This window comes from Mus pahari, chromosome 17 (genome assembly GCF_900095145.1).
Source record: "Mus pahari chromosome 17, PAHARI_EIJ_v1.1, whole genome shotgun sequence".
NCBI lineage: Eukaryota > Metazoa > Chordata > Mammalia > Rodentia > Muridae > Mus > Mus pahari.
Genome location: NC_034606.1, coordinates 37,171,521 through 37,192,329, shown reverse-complemented (window position 1 = coordinate 37,192,329; position 20,809 = coordinate 37,171,521). Strand labels below are relative to the sequence as shown.

Genomic DNA, 20,809 nt, shown 5'->3' with positions numbered 1-20,809 from the left:
AGCGTCGCTCCTATCAAAGCCATGAACTATTTTCACACAGACCGTTGGCCTCAGACCACTGTAGCAGGCAGGGTTGGTGTGAGTGGCAGTTCTGCCTCTCTTCTGGAACCCTAACATCTGCAGGGGCTTGCAGGGTTCTCCCACTGGGGGCACTGGAACCCTAACATCTACACAGGCTTGCAGGGTTCTTCTGCTAATGGAGATGTCTGTCTAGTATCTTGGGAGAAATAGCAGAATATATATGGTATTGGAACTTCACACCTTATCCTTCAAAATTGTACAGTGAGTGTGTGTTAAATAAAATAAAAAAAAAATGCAAACCAAGGGAGAGAGCACTACCCGGATAACAATACAGACTGGGAGGCTGGGAGGCTGGGAGCCCCACCCACCAGCTGATCTCAGGAGTGCTGTGCAGAAACGATGATAAATGGGAAATGGGATATGCTGGGCCACGGGAACGCTATGGTGCAGGGATTCATAATGAGGATGGGTTCTGTTCCTCACCACTCGGACAGGTTTATCACGAGGGATACCAGACTGGAAAAGCCATTCGGGGAACCCCATCACGGCTGTCTCCCAAGAGTGCCAAGTCCGTTTTTTGGTGGACTTTTGCTCTGGTTGTTCCACCTGCCCAACAGCCTTTTCCAGTTTGTCTACCCTTCACTACCATATCTAAAGCAGGACAAGTCCCAAGACATCTCTGACCTGGTTATCATTCTCCCCTTCTAGCACCTGGATGGGAGACACAGTGGCTTATGTAATTCTCATCCCCCCCCCACCCCCTTCACCCCCCTTCACCCCCCTCCCCCGCCTCCATAGGTTGTGAGTAAGCCTACAGAGTCAGTCACCTTGTCAACCCTGTCCCAGGCTCTGGTCCTCTTAGCCAGCACCTAACACTGCCACAGGGGTAGTTGAAACATAGCAGAAAAAGGAAAGGGCATAGGGTGCTGTTGTGAGTCCCTTCCTTGGTCTCAGAGGAGCCTGGTGTGTCTGTTTATAAATGTTGCTACACAGGCAGCCAAATAAAGACAGTCTGCAGCTTAGGAGACTGACTGAGTGTAGGGTGGGAGGGACTTTGCCAATTAAGCAATGTTCTCATCTTGCCCATTTCAAAATACCCTGCCTGGCCCATTTTTAGGAACAGTGCTCAGAAAGAAAAAGTCGAAGGATATCCGGGCCAGCACCTGCTCCTGCTCTTCCCTTGGCGACCTCATCAGCCCTACCTGGGCTCCCTCCCTGCCTTGATGGAGACATGGGGGCTGGTGGATGACCAAGGCTCTTTCTCTCCTTCGAGATGGACAAGATGGCTCCAGTGAGGGTTTCCTAAAGAGGGCTGGCAACCCGTGGAAAGAGTCCCTGGCACTGATAAGTGTATTTATGTTTCTGTTTCAGCAAGAAGTGTGAGGGCAGGACAAGGGGTGCCTTGCACACATGCCCCTCCCCCAACCCTGGGCTACAAACTTTCCAAACTGGTCCCAAACAGCTGCCTCTAAACTCGGTAGTGGGTTATTTCAGATCTCCCTGTAAAGGGACCAAAATATCTAGTGAAGTCCTTAACTGGACAGTTGTTGAAGCTTTCCTGGGCTTCTCAAGGCCTCGCTGACTCTAGCACATCAAAACCTTTATTTGCACAGCCGCCTGCCTCCTCCCCTTCTCTGTCGTGGCCCTGACCTCCTTCAGAGTGTATCCTCTAGGGTCACGGACCTCCATCAGCCTAGGCCCCGCCCTCTAGACTCCCAAAGGGACTAAGGCTGAGCCCTCCCCCTCTAGCCCCGCCCCAGCCCGTGTTCACGACCCCGCCCACTCCCGGCTCCTCCCCTGTGCCGGGAGCTCTTAGCCGGGGGAAACCCAGAGACCGGCCAGTGAGCCCCTGGGGAGGCCTAGGGCAGCTTTGTTCCTGGACAGCACAGGCTGGAGAGGGCTGTGGCTTCTCCCTGAGGACCGGCTTGGCCCTTTTCTGCTTTGCCCTCTCTCACACACTTGCCATTCTTCTCTGTAACTTTCAGCTTTTCCCTCCAACTGCTGCCTTGAAAGCTAGCTCTGTTTCTGGACCCAGGGTCTAGGGGAAAATTCCCACATTTTAGGACTTCTTTCCTGGCGGGCAGGGTGTCTGTATGCTACAGGGGAATCCCAGAAGGGGACTGCCTAAGACTGGCATCTTCCCTGAACCCTGCTTCCAGTAGTTCTGATTCCAGGACACAAGCCCAGGCTGGACCCGTTAAACATCTTCCTGGCAGGTAAGGCCCAGTTTTCTCAGCTGCCTGTGTTGGAGGGTCATAGGCTCCAGTGAGGGACAAGGGAGCAGGAGAGCTAGCTACAGTGCTCCTGGAATCCCTGGCCAGCTTCCTCTTGAAGCCCTTTGGGGGAGCCTCTGATACGAAGGAGAACAAACTTGTCTTTAGCCTCAGGGGAAATGAAATCTCTAGTGTGTACCTGATTGCTTCTTAGGAGCTGTCCAAGAAGGCAGAGAGCACAGTGGAGACAGTGGCCATCACCAGAGCCCACTGGAGTTGGTTTTTAGAGCTGTTTGGGATGTGCCAGCCTCTGGTGGGGTGAAAAGGGCCATGGAGGTGTGGTGATAGGAAGAAGAGCCTCTTTTTGATTTGGTATTGATAGGCAAGGGGCTTTGCCTTCTTGCTCTAAATTTAGATTTTTGTTGTTGTTGTTGTTGTTGTTCCTATTCGAGCATGCTGTTGTCCATCCCTGAGACCAGAGAGGCGCCTTAGTCTGTTTGCTTCTGAATATCACGCTCTATAGCAGACCAGGGTTTCAGGTCTCCGTCGATGAAGTTTAACTTAGATCGGTTTGCGTGTGGACAGACTCAGCGGTGACAGGTAGACATGCTTCTCTGGCATTTGGGATGTCCCCAGACATCATTGTAACCATCCCTGTCATCCTTCAGACCCTTTGCTCTGTGTTGGCACTTCTTTATCTACATGGGTCATTCTGGCTCCTCTCACTGACATGAGTCTGGGGAAAGGCTAGAAAACCAAAGCTCCCTTTTGGATTAGTCCACCTTACCCTTCTGCAGGGTTCTGATCCCTTAGAAACAGAAGCTACATGGAGCTTAGTGATCAGCTATGTGTGGGCCCAGCCCTGACATATACTCTTTCTTTTATACAGTTTCCTTATATCGGCTGCTCTCAGCTAAGGGCTGTACCAGAGGGCTCCCATTTCCTCATTGGCCAAGAGAAGGTACTAGGAGAGATTGATTCCTTAACAAGGGAAGTGGCCAGGCATCTGATATCTTAGCTTGTTTCTATCTCCTGGGGCCTCTCCTCGACACTGGTCCTGAGAAGCCACAGAGAGTCATCGCCCTTATGTTATTAGAGAGGAGGTTGAATGTGGTGAGGGCTTCAGCAGGACTCTCTGGTCATGGGCCTTTAGAAATGTTTGCAACAGAAACGAATTTGTATCTTGTTTTACTGGGATGTGTCCAAAGTTTCAACACATTCTCATATGTTCTTGCACCTCCGTAATGGCAGTGAGTGGCATACCGGCCAACTTCCCCCACAGAGACTTCAACCCTTCCACAGCCATTTTTATTGCGTGCTCATGTCAGATGTTTATATTTCGTTCTCCTGAATTCCTGCAAGGTCTTTGATGGGTGTCAGAGAAGTGATGACCACTTCAGGCATGCATAGGTTCCCTGGTCATCTGTAACCTTGGGATGACCTTGAAGTGTGTCTGCCTTAGCCTGATGACCAACTCAACTCTATGTTTGAGTCAACTGTAAGAGGGTCACATATAAGTGGCCATGCACCCAAGAAATGTATTTGGGACAGAATCCTTATTTGAATGAAAGATTAATAACACTTAGAAAAGTCTTTTGATATGGAGGGGGAAAGGCAGGTGACCTTGGTGTCCTGGGAAATAGACACCGACCTGCAATTTTGTTTCTGATGGGTTGAATTAGAACTAGTAGGACAGTTTCCTTGAATTCTGGATTTCCAGATCAGCTGGAAAAATCATCCAGTTAATTCTCCACTAGGTGGTTAAGTCCCTATGGGGCATTCAGATGAAGGCTGGACAGTTATTTCCTGGGGGCATTTGAAAGGCAACTTTAAATCTGAGTGCAAGGATAAGATGAGCTTTTAAGGGCTCTTGCTAGCTTGATATCCAGCCATTTGAGAACATATCCTTCCAGTTCTGAATTTCCTCCTTCCTTACTTCAGTGTTCCTGTTGCTGATGGTTTTGAGGGAAGCTAACACTGGTGTGCAATGGTTGTGGCATTTGACTGTGAATGGCCTGTGTTCCTCTACTTATGAGTTCATCGACAAATACCAGAGAGATGTTACAATAGCAGAGCAAATCCAGAGGGGGAGGAAAAGGCTAGTTTCATGTCAAAGAAGCCCTCCTCCCCATGCTGGGCACATGTCTCGGCGCCTCATTATTTGCTGCTCTCTAACAGAGCCAGAAGGCAAGAAAGGCCTGTGGGATATTTTGGAGTAGGAAAGGTGCCTGAGGATTGTTTAACCAGTCTCTATTCAAAAACTGAAGCTGTGCCAAGCTGCTTGACAAAATTAGTTACAAAACCTGGTGAGATGATGGCAGTGGCTCTTGTCCATTTTACAGATGAGGAAGAGGAGATCTGGAGAATGGTATGGACTGGCTTGCTTGGCCTGTAAAAGACCAAGTCTCATGAGGTACTAGGACAGAGAGACTGTGTGTGTGTGTGTGTGTGTGTGTGTGTGAGAGAGAGAGAGAGAGAGAGAGAGAGAGAGAGAGAGAGAGAGAGAGAGAGAATACACACAGATGTGTACACATGCATATGTATGTGTATCGGGGGCAGAATTGTTAGCATGTATTAGCATGTAAGGCAAAGTGACCAGGCTGAAGTAACTTACTTTGTATCCACCTGGGGCCAGCATAAGGCTTACTGAGTTAATGAGGCCATGGATGACTATATAATTGATACCTGAATGAATGCAATTTCTGTAATGCCCACCTCCCAGCTTTATAAGTCAGTGAAATCAGTCACTTGTTCTTTGATCCTGATATTTCAGGTGGCCTCTAAGGACCCTGCAGATGGAGGAGCCTCCCTGGCCTTACTGACCTTTTGCTGTTGTCTTGAGCATCTTTGGGTGCAGAGATACACACAAGAATGTACCTCAGATGGTTCCCAAGGCATAGGATTTCTGGTTCTTGGGACACATTGGGACTGAGGATTCAGGACAAGTTAACAATTGGAGTGCCACCAGCACACACAAAGGAAGCTTGTTGTTTGGCAGACACCCCGTGAATGTGTGAGTGGGTACAACAGTGCCTACCTGCTGTGGCCCTGAAGACATACTGCCAGAAGCCATTCAGAGGCCTGTGACAAACTGCACCAGGTCCCCAATGCCTTCCTCTCATCCACATGCACCTGCAGTCACTTATCCGCTCCTAGTGCCTGGCATCACAACTTTTATCACCCCCTGGCTATGTTTGGGTACACGGGAGAGAATATCTTTTCAAACTTTTGGCTGGAACCATCTCTAGAGAGAAGTTGTTTCTGAGACAGTACAGTAGTAGATGCTGGGCAATTGTAGCTGGCTTGGTCTGCCCAGGAGCTAAATTGCAGGGCTGTAGTTTTCTGCCAGCAAGCCGAGAAAAAGCAACCACACCACAGCACCAAATCAGATGAGATTTTATTTGAAACGTGGGTCTGAAGCTTCAGTTAGGCCAGCAAGGATCGGTTACAGTGCTGGAGCTCGGCTTCTGGACTGTCCAGCGCTGTGCTGGGATCTGACAGTACCGTGTTTACAGTCACCAGTCTGGCAGGAGAACAGCTCTCCTGTTACATACCCCTACCACAAGGAAATACAGCCAAGGGAAATAAAGTAAAAACAGAAACACAAACATCACCAACAGAGTCCCGGCTAACCCCAGTCCGTTCTAAGGGCGCATACCTCTGCTGTAGGGGTTTTAATCCTGAGCTCTCTGAGTGTCCACTGTGGGGCCCTGGCTGGGCCCTTACTGAGTCTTGGATCCACCATTTTGTTGACAGGGCCCTGCACCGGTGCAGCATGGGAGGTACTGCTACCTCCGTAAAGCAGTCTGTGGTGGGATCTTGGACCTCCGGTTAGGTTCTCCCTTCATCCTAATGGAAGCTCTCCCCCTGTCACTCTAGACTTTTGGGTATGCTCAGAACAGTTGAATCCATTTCCTGGGACCCACTTTTGAGCTCTGTATAAACAAAACTGGAATCTTTCTTTATTTTTTATTTTATTAGATATTTGCTTAATTTACATTTCAAATGCTGTCCCCTCTCCTGGTTTCCCCTCCGAAAACCTCCTCTCCCCTCTCCCTCGCCCCTGCTCACCAACCCATCCACTTCTGCTTCCTGGCCCTGACATTCCCCTATACTGGGGCATCAAGCCTTCACAGGACCAAAGGTCTCTCCTCCCATTGATGACTGAATAGGCCATCTTCTGCTACATATGCAGCTGGAACCATGGGTCCGTCCATGTGTACTCTTTGGTTGGTGATTTAGTCCCAGGGAGCTCTGGGGGTACTGGTTAGTTCATATTGTTCCTCCTATGGGGCTGCAAACCCCTTCAGTTCCTTGGGTCTTTTCTCTAGCTCCTTCATTGGGGACCCTGTGCTTGGTCCAATGGTAGGTTGCAAGGGTTCACCTCTGTATTTCTCAGGCAACCGGAATCTTTCTGATCCTATCTGAGACAGCGTTCTACTTGTCCTTGGGCAGAGCCTAGGTGTGATCAGCTGGGCGACTGAGGCTGGGGGACATTTCACGATTCAAACTGACGACTTGGCCCAGTATGCTGGCTGGTACCATTCCACAGAGATCTGTATATTTCATACAGATGAGTAGAAGTTACAGCTGTGTAATTATATAAAGGTAAGTGTATCTAATTCACGTAAGAAGGAAAATACAGCTGCTGGCAATGTTACTTTAAATGGCTACTTGGTAGTGTACTTAATTCATAAAGGTGATAATCAGCATGTTGTGACAAATGACAACTAGTCCAGAAGCCCTTCTCAGTCTTCTCTCTGGAGGGACAGTCTAGTGAATGTCCCTTTATAGCCTTATCCATATCCAAACACACATGTCAATAAAAATTGAACATGTGAATAGTTTTAGGAACAGCAGTTAGTTAAGAGATGGGAAAAGACACTTTTCTGTATCATGGCATCTGGCTTGGGAGGCAGGGGGGTGGGAAAGGTGTCTATATGTCACTTTTGGCTTGCTTGGTTGGATGCTTTCTGTGAGCCCGTTGTTATGCTGTGCTGGGACTCCCCTACTTTGTCAACAAGGTTGAGTGGAAAATAGTGGAAGACCTCCAAGATGCTGGAGAAAGGTAGCTAAGACCCATCTGGCTGTAATTGTAGGTGCCCCATGATCTAATACTTAATTACCTGTTATAATCACCCTTTGGCATACCTGGGAGGCCAGGCACTGAGCTCTCTATTAGAGCCGTTGAAGCCATCAGTGTCTGCACAATTCTGGATGCATGAAGAGACTCAGGCAGTTTCTCAGGCTGAAATCCACCCCTGACTCCTGACTCACAGTGGAGTTAGATTCATGAAATTGCAATTAAATTTACATTGCAGTTACATAAGTCAATGAAATATCGAAATTGAGAAAGGGATATGGCTGTGAGCCATGCCCAGGCTGAGCCTCGCATATAGGTCCAGGGAGGGTTTTACCAGGCACTCTGGTACCCTGGCCATGTGGAGGCCTCCCACTGAGTCCGGGACCCTAAATTTATGGCCTGGGCTGTGCCAATAGTCATGAGTCTGGCCTAGGTCTGAATTTAGCTCTTCTTTTGGGTGGCTGTGCAGTTTCCAGAGCCTTGCATAGGATCTCTGGGCCGGAGCCTAGGGACCAGAAGTGGAAGGCCAGATAAACACCACCTGGTCAGCAAACAAATATGACATCCTTGGATCTGGGCAGGATCTTTGCGGAAGCCTCAAGCTTCTACAGGAAATTTGCTAGAGTCTTTCATGCGATTGGTGCAAGATCTCTCTTGGTCCCTTCCGTTGGTCATATTTGTGGCTCAGTTCTGTGAGGAGAGAGTCACACTGCAGGTCACTCTTCTTGTTCCTCTGTGTGCTCATCCTGAAGTCCTGCAGGGTTCTGGTAGAAGCTGAGGTCATCTCTTTGGAGAAAAGAAGCATGCCGGGGTAATTAGGCAAAGAGAGTGACTATTATGTTAGCCCGTGCTCTCTGGGAAAAGTATGTATGCACGCACGCATGTATGTAAGTAATAATAGCTCCATTTTAATAAGCTACATAGGCAGCTCAGATACTCGACTCATGGACTTACTGCTCTTTATTGCACAGCCTCTCTGAGTACCCACCCATATCCTTTACTGTTCCAGGCACTGAGGAAGACAGACCAGATACACTGTCCCTAATCCTAAGGGGTTTAGCAGAGCACACTCAATACGTTCCCTCTTTCCTTGAGGCAGGGTTTTACTATGAAGCCTAGGCTGTCACTGAACTTTTGCTATTTCTGCCTGAGCCTCCTGGATGCTGGGATTATAGGCAAGTGCCACTCAGTCCAATGGGCCATTTTTAATACGCTCCTGCAATGTGTGAAAATGTGTGCGGTGTGGGAGCTTGAGGAGGTTGGTGGCATACTCCTTACTTGAGAAACTCGGGGACTGCTTTGCTGACGCTGAAGCTGGTTTTGAAGGCTGGACAGGAGTCTGTCTGGTGAGGGATCTACGTCATCTCTCAGTGTCATGAAGTCAGGAAAAGAAAGCACCGGCGTTGTAGGCAAAGTGGCTTTTGAGCCTGAGAGTAAGGCTCATGAGCTGGGGTGAAGAGCCATGTGGCCCATACACATACAAGAGGCTGGGGTCAGACTGGGAGAGGTCAGATTAAGAGAGTCCAAAGGAGGTTTAAAGCTGTAAGAATCCAAATGTCCTACATGAGGGCATTCGTACGTAGGGTGAGTAAGCCATTCACACACACAGAGTGAAGGAGGCCGGAGATTTATAATCTGGTGAACAGAGGCACAGAACCTCACCTTCAGAGGGGATTCAGTGGGTTCTCTGAGACAGTGTGCAGAGCCAGGTTACAGACCACAGACACACCTTAGGCAAGATCCAGCCTGAGGTACCCTGAATGTAGCTAATGCTCTAGGAGCAGGAGTGGGACCAGAACTCCCTGCAGCCTTATCTACAGATGGCTCCCATCTCAGAGCCCTGTCCTGCTTTCAGCTGCTGGAATGCTGAGCTGGACTTAGTGTGTGGCAAGGGAGTGGGCTCCTATCTTTGGGGACAAATAAGAGACGTGAGGGTATTAAGAATGGAGACGGCAGTCAGGCACCCGCAGATGGATGTTGGGGAAGCCTGTGACTTTGGATGAAGTTCTCTGAGCACCATTTTACTGTGGTGTAGCGTTTTCAGTATGCAATTAGAGCACAAAAAGGATTCTCTGCTTTCAACAGCTACCTCATACCAACTGCGTGCCCTTTAGTTTCTCCCTTTTGTCTCTCTCCTCTCCCTTAGCAGCCCCCACCACTGCCATGGCCAAGCCACCAGGCTCTGGACTAGCAATTGCTCTGCCCTTCAAGCCACAGGTGAGTCTCATCCATGTGCCCTTCTTAGAATTGAAGTAACAGAAGGTAGAGCAGAGACTTGCTCCCCCTAACACTACAATAATGCGGTGTAGGCAGAACTGAGCCCAAGTCTGTACTGCTCTCGGCAGACCTGTTGCTTGCTAGGTCAGCCCACTGCTATCCCAGAACAGAGGCCCTGCCCTGTGCCTTCTCATCCTCGCCCAGATAAAGGAGAACCCCCTGGGACAGCGTGGAGTCCAGACCACTATTTATATGCATTGCTTCAGCAGGGCAGACACTCTTAAAATACATTAAACAGAAATACCCACTGTGTCCTCACGCCCCTGTAATTTGAGCTGATCTGTGAATGAACTAGGGCAGAATTCCACGCCGAGAATGTGGAAGAGAGCGGCCTGGTGCTCTGGCAGCCCTCAGATGCCTGAAGATTCTAATAAGCAGTAAAGAGACGTTTGAATGTTCTCCTTGCTGATCGAGGGATCAGTTGGGGGCAGCCACCGTCCTCCTGTCAGTACCATGGCATTGTTGGCTCCGAAGGTGTGTGCTGGTGTGTGTCGGGATGGTTTGGGGGTTGGCCTTTGGAAGGAGAGCTCAGACTTGGTCATTCTCAGAAACCATAGATAAATCGAGGTCTCTGTCTAAGGTGAGATGAGAGGAAGAGGGAGGGAGCTAGAGGAAGCGGGGGATACCCAGGGGAGTGAAGGCAGAGCCTCAAAGAGGAGGGGGCACCGTCTGTGGCTTTGTGAGATATGGCCAGACTCTGTGGCCTGTGACCTGGACTACTCGGCTCTCCCAGGAGCAGGTGAGAAATACTTTAGCAAGCTCCCTGAGCACTGTGGCAAGCATCTTTAATACCCTCCACCTGCGCCCCATTGGTCCCAAGAAAAAACGTCTCTTCTAAACAATAGTTTCTGATTGGCTGGCGTTGTTGTCTTCATCAGCAATCTGTGGTCTCTTAAGTAGTTCTCAATTAGTTCCTCCTCCTGTAGGAGGAGTTTATGTGGCTGTGCCACCCCAGGGGAGGAGGGTTTTGCATAGAGGTGGCCCTTCTGTTCCTGCTACAATCCTGCTTCATGCTGTTAAAGTGAATGTACCCAGCTTGAATCTGTTTACCTTGGAAAAGGAGGGTTGGGGAAATGCTTAACTCATGGGTCAACATGGGCAAAGTGACAGTATCTTATCACCTCAACATATGAGTACCTTTCTGTGGACAGATGGCTATTTGCATCTCCTAAGGCAGCTACTCCCTTTCCTAGCAGGCATGGTGGAGGAGGTCTGTGTGCACTCCTTTCTGTCATCAGATTCCAGTATCCAAGGAAACAATAAAGTCCCAGGAGACCCAGGTTTTCCCCATGCCAGCTGCTGGCCAGGGAAGTGGGTACATTCATGAGAAGCACTGTGACTGGAATAAAAGGAATTCTCCCCCAGAGAGCAGATGGGTTCTGATGCCTGAAGGAGGAGGCAGAGGTGATCCTGGGCAATACTAGTGTGCAGAAACTCGAAGGGGGCCAGTGCAAAAGGCCTTGAGACCCAGACGTACTGCAACTGAAGCATTGAATCTTCTGTCTTAACTCAGTTAAGGGTTTTAGACTAAGTATGTTTTAGCTTACAAATGTGATTCAGGATTGACAGCTGGACGCACTCTGGCTATCGTGGCTGTCAATCTCTGTTCTGGCCCAGGACCTATTAAGTGTGTGCTGCGCTGTTAACCTTAATTGCATTAATAGACAAACTATTTCAATATGGTGTGGAGATTATTCTTCTCACCACCGTGATAAAGATAACTGGCAAAATCATCTTAAGAAGCAAAGGTTTATTTTGGTTCAGTGTCTGAGTGGATAGTCCAACGTGGTGGGAAAGGAGCCTGCAGGAGGCAAGGCAGGCTGTGTCTTTGGTCTGGAAACAGAGAGGTGAATGCTGGTGCTTAATTTCCTTCTTCTTATTCAGTCCAGAATCCCACCCTGGTGTCCCACGTTGGGTTAGCCCTTCCTTATTCCCTTCCACGTTTCTGGAGACATCTGTCCTCATAGGCTCACCTAGAGGTGTGTCTGTATGGTGGCTCTAAATCCTATCGCATTAACAAATCAAGATTAAGCATCACACACGGGAGTCCCACAAATCTTTTGCTTTCGTTTATTTGTCCACTTTTACACCCCAATCGCGGGACGAGGTGCATGCTCTCCCTCTGAGGCCAGACAAGGTCACCAGGTTAGGGGAACAGGATCCACAGGCAGGCGACAGAGTCAGGGACAACCCTGCTCTAGTTTTTTGGGGGAACCCATATGAAAACCAAGCTGTGTATCTGTCTTTAGGGGATAAGTCTGGAAGGGATTCCTTGCCTTATTCGCTTGTCAGAACCCTCAGGTTGCTCCTGGGGGTTATTGAAAGCACATTCTGAAACAGCTGAAATTCAAGGACTTATGGAAATGAAGCCTCTGTTACCCTCAGCCTGATCTGTGGTACATTGGTCAATACCTCCTTCCTATGCCTGGTGTCTTATATTCCACGACTTCCTCAGCACTTGGAGTTCTACAAGGGCTTGCTGCTAGCCAGTCGCAGCAGCAGGGACATTAATCTTGTACTTCGTGAAGGGAGCTGCCTGCCCTCCCATCTCGGGCAATGCTAAGCCAGTGTTCTAACTGATTTGGTGGGGTAGGATAATGGGCTCCTCCTTTAGTGCTCTGGGTTGTCTCCCCCCCCCCAATTATATGCTGAAATCTAACTTCCAGAACGTAGGTGTCATGGTATTTGAAAATGAGGTCTTTGGGAGGTACTGTACCATGAAGTTAGGACTCTCTTGAATGAATTAAATTTGTAAGAGTCCAAAAATTGCTACAGGATAAGATAGGGTTTCCCGGCACAGATGACCCATCCTGGGATAAGATATTTCCTTATTCTTGTGGCTATCTCCAGGCTGTTGTTTGGGAGGGGGGTTTTATGATCTTGTTCTGGATTTTATGGTCTGTCCCTGGAGCTGGTGTCTTATGGCCTAGTTTCTGGGACTTAGGGTCTGTTCTTGGAGCTGATATCTCATAGTCTTTTTTCGAAATCAAATCTGGTCCTTAAAGTAGGGTCCTTAGTGGAGACAAATGGGGTTTATGTCAAAATTAACCCAATAAAAGATCAGAGGGGTTCCTCATCCCTTCTGCCATGTCAGAGAGGGAGGAGACAGCTATCTATGAATCAGGCAGTGACCCTCAGCAGGTATCCTATCTGTTGGTCCCTTGATTTGGGATTTCCAGATGCCTTAAGAGACTCAAGCCTCTCGGTTTGTTAATAGCAGCCCGCGTGAAATAGAGACATACATTGTAGTTCAGCTAAATGTTGCTAGACTGGAGACATATAATCTTATCCAAATTCCATGCCTTTTCTGAAGCTGTGAATATTTGAGTCAAAGTGGATTGATTTCAATGATATTTTACTGCGTTGTTATGGAAGCTTGTTTTGTGACCAAGGAGCTGGACTGTGGGGACACAACTTGACCCCAGGAGCTGGGACTGTGAGGACAAAGCTTGACCTCAGGGACTCTGCAGGGATTCTGTTCATCAAGGGAGTTATCACATGGGCAAATGCCTGCCACAGAAGAATCATATCATATAGAGCCCATTTCCTTCCTTCTACCCCTCAAGCTAGATTCTGCATTCCTTTCTGTTTCACACTGTTGATATAACCCCAAACAACTATAAAAACAGAACAGGGTGAGCTAGCACCCAGATGGTATTCCCATTCACAGTGTTTTGTTTAAAACAAAATTACTGTACGAACTTGAGATTGCAATATGTATAAATATGAGGATACGTGTATATACCATTTAATTTGGTTTATCAACATTTTATTACACTGTTAAAAATTTGTAAATAGATGGTAAATGAAGCCCCTTCCTGCTCTGGAACACATAACCATCACAGCCCACTGAAAGGACCATGACAATCAGTCACATAGCATAAAACTCTGGAGTTCTCTGTGCTAATGAGGTATCTAGATGAGCCTGGGGTGTTCAGCCAGTGAGCTTCCTTTCCTGAGCATCCCTTTCTGAAAAGGGTATTTAATCCCTCGTTTACCCTGAGTAAAATGTATGGATTCTCATCTACCATCAGATAAAGCAATTGAACAAGCATGGGTCATCTTTTCATCAAGGATCGCCATGGACTGGGTTGGGGGTGGGGACTTCATTGTAAAGCGCTTTACCTGAATCTCCAGGAGAAGGTCTTCTCTCTTTCAGCCCCTCCATACTCTTGGCACTTACCCAAAACCAAACGGTATTTCCCATCCCTGGCTCTGCCTTCCCTTTTCTAGCTGGAGTGTGGATGCCCTGAGGGGAAATGTGGACTTGGGACCCCGTTCCTGACCCCCAAAGCAGTATGCCAGTGGCGTGGCGCTTGGGTACGCAGGAGATTGGGAACCACAGCAATCATCCCAGACTCCACTGTTTGCCACCCGGGAAAACATGGACTGAGGACCGCCATTACGATTGTGGTCTGCCTCCACTGAGCGGCAAGCTGGTGCTGATCCAGGCATCAGTGTCGAGGCAGGACACGGCCCAGCACCTGAGGGATGTGAACTGGCTCCCAGAGGCTCAAGCTGAACATAGCTTCTCTTTTGGGTGCTCTTCTCTCTATGCCCCTATTGTTGGCTCAGTCATCTGATATCACAGAATCCGTAGCTGGGGCAGTGGCTGACTTGGGGAGCACTCTTGGCATCTCCTTTCTGTTGTGATTGTGGCCTCCTCATTGGTCCCTTCAATTTGTCTTTGTGGGTACAGTTTCCGAATTCTCATTAGTAGAGGCCACTACCATGCAAGTAAACATGGGCAGACCTGTGTTTGGACTCCTAGTCAAGTCTGGGCCCTTGATGACCTTTATAGAACAAGTCTCTGGGATTCCTTTGCTCACATTATTTCTTCACCTTTGAGTGCCTCCCCAACCCACAATTCCATTTTTTCTCTAGCCTGATCTTTTTATCATCTTCTCAGCCCCTCCTCCAAACTCTTGGCTTCTGCACACAGGCAGGAGACAGTGTTTGTGAAGTAGCCGTTATCCTTCTGCTTACTCCCAACATGTCTTCCCAGGCTCCACTGCCCTTGGCCTCCTGGGCCTGACTTTGAACTCTCAGTAGCCATGATGTGGTATCTTCCCTAATCAGAGCAGGGATCATGTGGACACATATCACCTCATTGCTTGTTTCTCTGTACCTTTGGGGCATCGGAAACAATGTATGTGATGCTCTTGACACCCATTTAGAACATGATTAAGTCAGAGATGGAAGCCGTACTATCACTGGTACCCTGTGGAATCAACGATGGTGTGGGTCAGGTGACTTGGCTGTTGGATAGCCATTTGAGACTGTAATGGGTCTCAATAATGTTCTATCTCATGAAAATCACCAAAGGTAATTTTTTAATTAGATAGTTTCTTTATTTACATTTCAAATGCTATCCCGAAAGTTCCCTGTACCCTCCCCCACCCTGCTCCCCTACCCACCCACTCCCACTTCTTGGCCCTGGTGTTCCCCTGTACTGGTTTGCCTATAAAGTTTGCAAGACCAAGGGGCCTCTCTTCCCAATGATGGCCGACTACCATACCATTGTCTTACACCATTGCCTCTCCAGATCTCTTAAAGTGGAGACATGGTTCCCATTTTATGGGTGATACAACTAAGGATTGGAGAAAACCAGTGCAATGCCCTGGAGAATCTCCGTGGCCTGGTGCATTTACAGCTTCCTAGTTATGTGATGAAGCACAACACGCCTGAGAGATGTGTAGTTTACCCCAGTTGGATGCATGAAAGATCTGTTCAAAGATGCTAAGAGACTGGTTCGCATGCTCCTGGGGAAGCTAGGGATTTGAACGTGGGTCCTGATAGACCAACTTCACCACTTGGTGAGCTGCTACTGAACAGACCAATAGCGTCAATGACAGTTGTCCTGACATAGACACCATCCTCAGAATGTATGTGCCGAGGAATGATGACATGTACCAAGGAGCTCAGTTTTAAACCTAGGGTCTTGCCAGGCTTCTGGCAGCCCAATTGGACTAGAAACTGCTTAGCCTTCACCTCCATCTTCATCCTTGCAGTAGAGTTTGCATCTCATAGAGTTTAGCAAGTCTGGACTAGGTGTTTAGAGATGGGTTATGTTATAAAGGAAGACACATCTCAGTGGTCAGTCCTGCCATATCGTGACTTTATATTCTAGCCAGATTTCTGCCCAGAACACAGCTCATCATCCATCCACACACCAGCAGTACTCTGTGACACTCTGGTCTCACCCTCAGCAGCATGGACTCTGCCTAGGTTGCCCTAGTAGTGTGCCGAATCTCATTTTCTTTCTCTAAATTGGTTTCTACCCAGTATTTGTCTTTCTTCTCCCTTCTCTGAGTCCCTGGATAAGGAATGTTGGTTACTATGGCAATGCGCTGGCTAGTGGAAGGAACTCAGCTCACTAAATTAATTGCTGGACTTTTGGGGGGACTAATGGCAGTGTTCTGCCTCCTAGGGCCATTGGTGTGGCCGACGTCATTCCAACTTGGCTGCCAGCCCTTGGAAATAGATCAAAGCCAAGTGGGAGGGAGCTGGCACAATGGTTGTCCCTACCCACTGCGCTGCCACCTAAGGTGAAATGGGGAGGGTAGAGAACTGGATGAAATCTCACATTTCTTCAGTTCTGTTAGATCCCTGCTTTGCAGAAATCCCTGCCCATCACTCATGTCACCATTCTGGAACAGAGATGTTCTCTTCTGATACTCAAGAGAACAGGAACTGCTAATTTGCTCACTGGAGAACAGAGCCTGCATTCCACATCATATTCCCCTCTGTGGACATCTCGGGAGCACTCCATTCATCACGGTGGAAGGCCATTCTTTTTTCCTGTCATATTATCTTGAAGAAAGGAGCAGAGGGATCCTAACTCACTCTATGAAGACAGTATTACCTGAAAAATCCAAGTCACACAAAAAAATGTTGGAACAAAGCAGGACTACAGACTAATACCATTTATGAATATAGATATAAAATTCCTCGGTAAACCTTAGTCAGATCCAGCAATGAAAACATTATGCGCAGACACTTGGGCTTATCACAAGTATGCAAGGTTGGTTCAATACCATTAAACCAGTTACTGTCAGCCATGAACAAAACAAGAAGGTAACCTTTACCCTCAACTGTCTTACTCAGAAACCTTTTCCCAAAGAGCTGCCCCTTCACTTATGAAATCCAAATCTTCTGCTTACTATAAATTGGGAACTGCATGGTTTGAGCTGTGATTAGGCGCTTTAATCGTATACCTTCTCTTCCTTTGCAGTGATGTTGCTCCAGACAGTCTCTGGATACTGAAAGAGGCAGGATTCTGCCAGAAGATTCTTGGGTGGGCTGGACTTATCCTGGGGTGGAAGTCATTAAAATTGTTGGTCTTTTGTTATTCTGTTTCTGACTCTGAAAATGAGTCTGTCATGCCTACTGTTCACATAAAATGGTTGTTATATATGAAACAAATGGTGCCCAGAGTTTAGTGAGAACGAGATACTATATAGTAGCTAGTGGTGGGAAGTATACATCTTCGGTAACACTGAGAACTGACCCCAGGTCCAGCATGATCATTACCGGTGGTGTGTGCTTGGGGCAGTCTACTATGTACTTCATATATGTATCACCAATAAAGTAGAGATGACAGTGCATCATACAATTGTGTCACAAGGGAGCTGCTAGTTAGTCAGGGTGTATTTGGGAAATGGAGATGCTCATCCTGGGGGGAGTGGAGACAGAAGCATGCAGTATCTTCATAATAGACCATGTTCACCAATGCCAGCCTTGGCCTTGGGACACATTAGGTTCTATGAGTGTCGGGAACAAGCAGGTATGGGATATATGTCTATATCTGGCTCATTTTCTCATCCTAGCTTTCTGCTGGGTAAGGCTTTGAGCCCTCTGATGAGTGTCCCTATTTGTGACACCTGTAAGTTATACCTCACTGTTCACAAAGTCCCGGTCTGCACAGCTCTCTCTTTAGGGCACTGATGGAGTATTGGAAACACAGAAGGCATCTCTTTGCCTCCACATAGCATGCTGAGATCCAGACAGTGCCCGAGCAGTGATGTCATTGTGGCATTGTAGAACCTGCTGCCCCTTATTTTCTCTTAGGCCAGTGAATCTGCCTTCATGGCCAGAGGAGCTCCTAGAACCTAAGTCATCTTTGGTGACCTCTTGCCAGGTCTCAGGATTACAATCTTTCCAAAGGAGGACCCTGTTCTTCCCCTTGGCACACACAGGTTCTGGGAGAGTGACCATGCTGGGATGTGAGCTGACATTGCTGTAAGAAAATTGACCTATGTCTAGTGCCTCAAGGCAACTGAGATGACGTTTCTTCTCCCTGGGGAGAAGCTTCCATAGTGTGCCAGGGCAGGAGCCCTTCTCTGCTGGTTATGTTGTGAGGAGGGCCACGTGCTGTAGAGGGCAGAGGAAACTGGTGCTCTTCTGGAAAATATTTTGGGAACTTGTGTCAGGGGCTTTATAAAATGCGTAGGGCTCTCCGGGCATTCCCTACGACCACACTGTGGGGAAATAATTGTACATAAACAAGAATTGGGTACTGAAGTTTGCTCAGTAGTTCCCTAAACAAACCTAATGTCCAAGATTAGATATTACAAAGATTTAAGAGCATTTGAGACATTTGGAGTAGATAAGACTTTTTAAGATATATCCCCGGCATGGGAGGGAAAATGTGGGTGGCCTGGGCCTGGCCAGAAGGCTTTGACTTCAGGGTCCGGATCTAAGCATCCTCACATGAGGCTGTCATCCCTCCATGTGGTAGCTCTTTTCCCCTGTGCATTGGAGGGAATTCATGGTACCAGCACAGAGCCTGGTCCTGTGGATTAAATAAAGAGGAGGAGTGGAAAAGAGCTCACTGACAAGAACAGGCAAGTAGCCTTCTTTACTGTCAGTGTCAGGCACTGGGAATATCTTTACTCTTAAGGAACTAAAGATAAGGTCTGGGTGCTGCCGTGTTCATAGAGGATGGCCAGGATGATCCTGTCTCCTGCCCTGGCCTCTGTGCTCAGCTTTCCCATGTGGCAGCTGTGGTTAGCTCCCTCTTCATTCTCCGTTCCCTCCATCCCTCCCTCCCTGTCTCTTTCTTCCTTCTTCCTTCTTCCGTCCTTGCTTCGCTTTCTTCTTTCCCCTTACCTATCAGCATTAACTGAGTGTTACTTTTTGCTGGGTTTTGCACTGGTGTGGACAAGGGCTACTAAGACCTTTCCCCCATGCTTAAGGAGTCTCCTTAACACCAAGGGGGCGGAGCATACTCATGGGTAGATGTTTGCAGCATGGCTTAATGTCAGAACCCATAGAATCAACCATACTTAAAACTCATGTCAGGATATAACCAGCTTCAGATTGCCACTGTTTTGACAGGGAAGTACAGGGTTTGAGCAGGGGCCCTCCAGGTGGTCAGCCTTTTAGCTCTATAGAGGGTTAGAGGGGATGTGGGAAGAGTTGTGATCTATGAGCAGAGTTGGAATGATCTATCTCCCTTGAATATATCGTGTTCACGAACAGCATCCCTTAGTCTTTTGCCTACAGCTTCTAGACCACATCACTTTGGTGATGTGCATCTGAAAACAGACATGTTAAAATTATGTCATATTGTAGTTTGGTGAATATAGGGACTAGGAGGAACTTTTGACTTGAGGCTCAGGCATGTCCCCGGCTTGTCCCCATCCCTACCAAAAGGCTGACTTAAAAAGCCTGGACTTAGGATTCATGGGGATGACTTTACTGCTGTTTTCAGTGTATGATCTTGGCTCCACCATTGCTAGGAGTTTGGCTGGTTGTAGCAAGCTCCTTCATGGATAACTTAATCATTATACACAATGAAGGTTACCATGCCTACCTGTAAAATGTGAGGACTTACTGAAATCATAAAGGCTTCCCCCATCCCTTAAGCCAAATTGGAGACAGCATCCTAGGATGGGTGTTGCAAATTTCAGAGCAACAGGGTGTCAGGGGTTGTCCTGGAAACCACTGGTAACTTGGTGTCTTTGTTAGGGTTTCTATTGCTGGGACAAAACACCATGACCAAAAAGCAAGTTGGAGAGAGTTTATTTAGCGCATACTTCCATATTGCTGTTCATTATTGAAGAAAGCCAGGACAGAAACCCAAACAGGTCAGGATTTAAGAGGCAGAAGCCAATGAAGAAGCCACGGAGGGGTGCTGCTTACTGGCTTGCTTCACATGGCTTGCTCATCTGGAGATATATATATATCTCCCAGGACTACTAGGCAAGCGATGGTACCACCCACAATGGGCTGGGCCCTCCCCTATTGGTTACTAATTGAGAAAATGCCTTACAGATGGATCTCATGGAGGCATTTCCTCATGGAGGCTCCTTTCTCTGTGATGACTCTAGCTTGTGTCAGGTTGGCACAGAAAACCAACCAATATACTTTGTGTTCCAGTTTGTCAACCCCAAAACATGATATGGTGGTAGGTGGGGCAGGGAGGCAAGTGGATGAAATGACAGCCTATTGCTTAAAGGAAGGGAGGTCATTGAACACTGGACACTGCTGACGATGACTCTCAGCCATTTAGAGGGTCATGCCTGGGGGGAAGAGCAATGTCTGGGCTGAGTTCCTCCATTGCTTTTGGTCAGTATGGCATTTTGGCAGAGGTAAACCGTCTCCATAGGGGAAGCACTGCTGTAGACATGTGTCTGTGGAAAACTGCTTGACAGTCCCCAGCCACCATTTTGAGTCCGATGGGCTGGTGAGATTGGGGTGGCTGGCCATAATAGGTTTGTGGGTCATGCTAATTAGGGAATGAGATGGTAATAAAAAAGATATTTGGGAAGGGCACAGCTGTGGGTCACCCAGCATCCAGACCTTTTTGATGACCCAGGAAAGGGACTGGCCAGACTCTGTGCCATCACTTTTCAGAAGGTCACACTCTTGGCTGTGGGGAGGGTAAAGCTTTGGGCTAGTGATTGGCGGGCACCTGGATGTAGGATTCCTCCTCCTCCTCCTCCTCCTCCTCCTCCTCCTCCTCCTCCTTCCCCTTCAGCTCTGCAGTGCTTCTCAGGGTATGTCTTTTTCCACACAGGAAATGTTCCACTAGACCTCTTCTGATCAAGATATGCCTGTCTCCAAGAGCAGGCGAGCCATGGCTGTCCCCAGAGGGAATCCCTTGGCCTACCTTCTGTGGATTCTACTGCTCTGGGGAGGAGATGGTGGCTGCCAGGCCCAGCGTGCAGGTGGGACATGAGATTGGCTGGCGATGGATGCTCAACATTCA

General features: G+C 48.1%; 1 protein-coding gene across 1 annotated transcript in view; it reads left to right on the top strand.

Annotated features, from left to right (window-relative positions):
- The first annotated feature begins 1,843 nt into the window (after nucleotides 1-1,843).
- Nucleotides 1,844-20,809, top strand: part of Col22a1 (collagen type XXII alpha 1 chain) — a 232,623-nt gene continuing 213,657 nt past the window's right edge. The window contains exons 1-2 of the mRNA XM_021217030.1: nucleotides 1,844-2,237; nucleotides 20,618-20,768. Coding sequence (XP_021072689.1) covers nucleotides 20,651-20,768 — 118 coding nt within the window. The 5' untranslated portion in view covers nucleotides 1,844-2,237; nucleotides 20,618-20,650. The remainder of the gene's footprint in view (nucleotides 2,238-20,617; nucleotides 20,769-20,809) is intronic.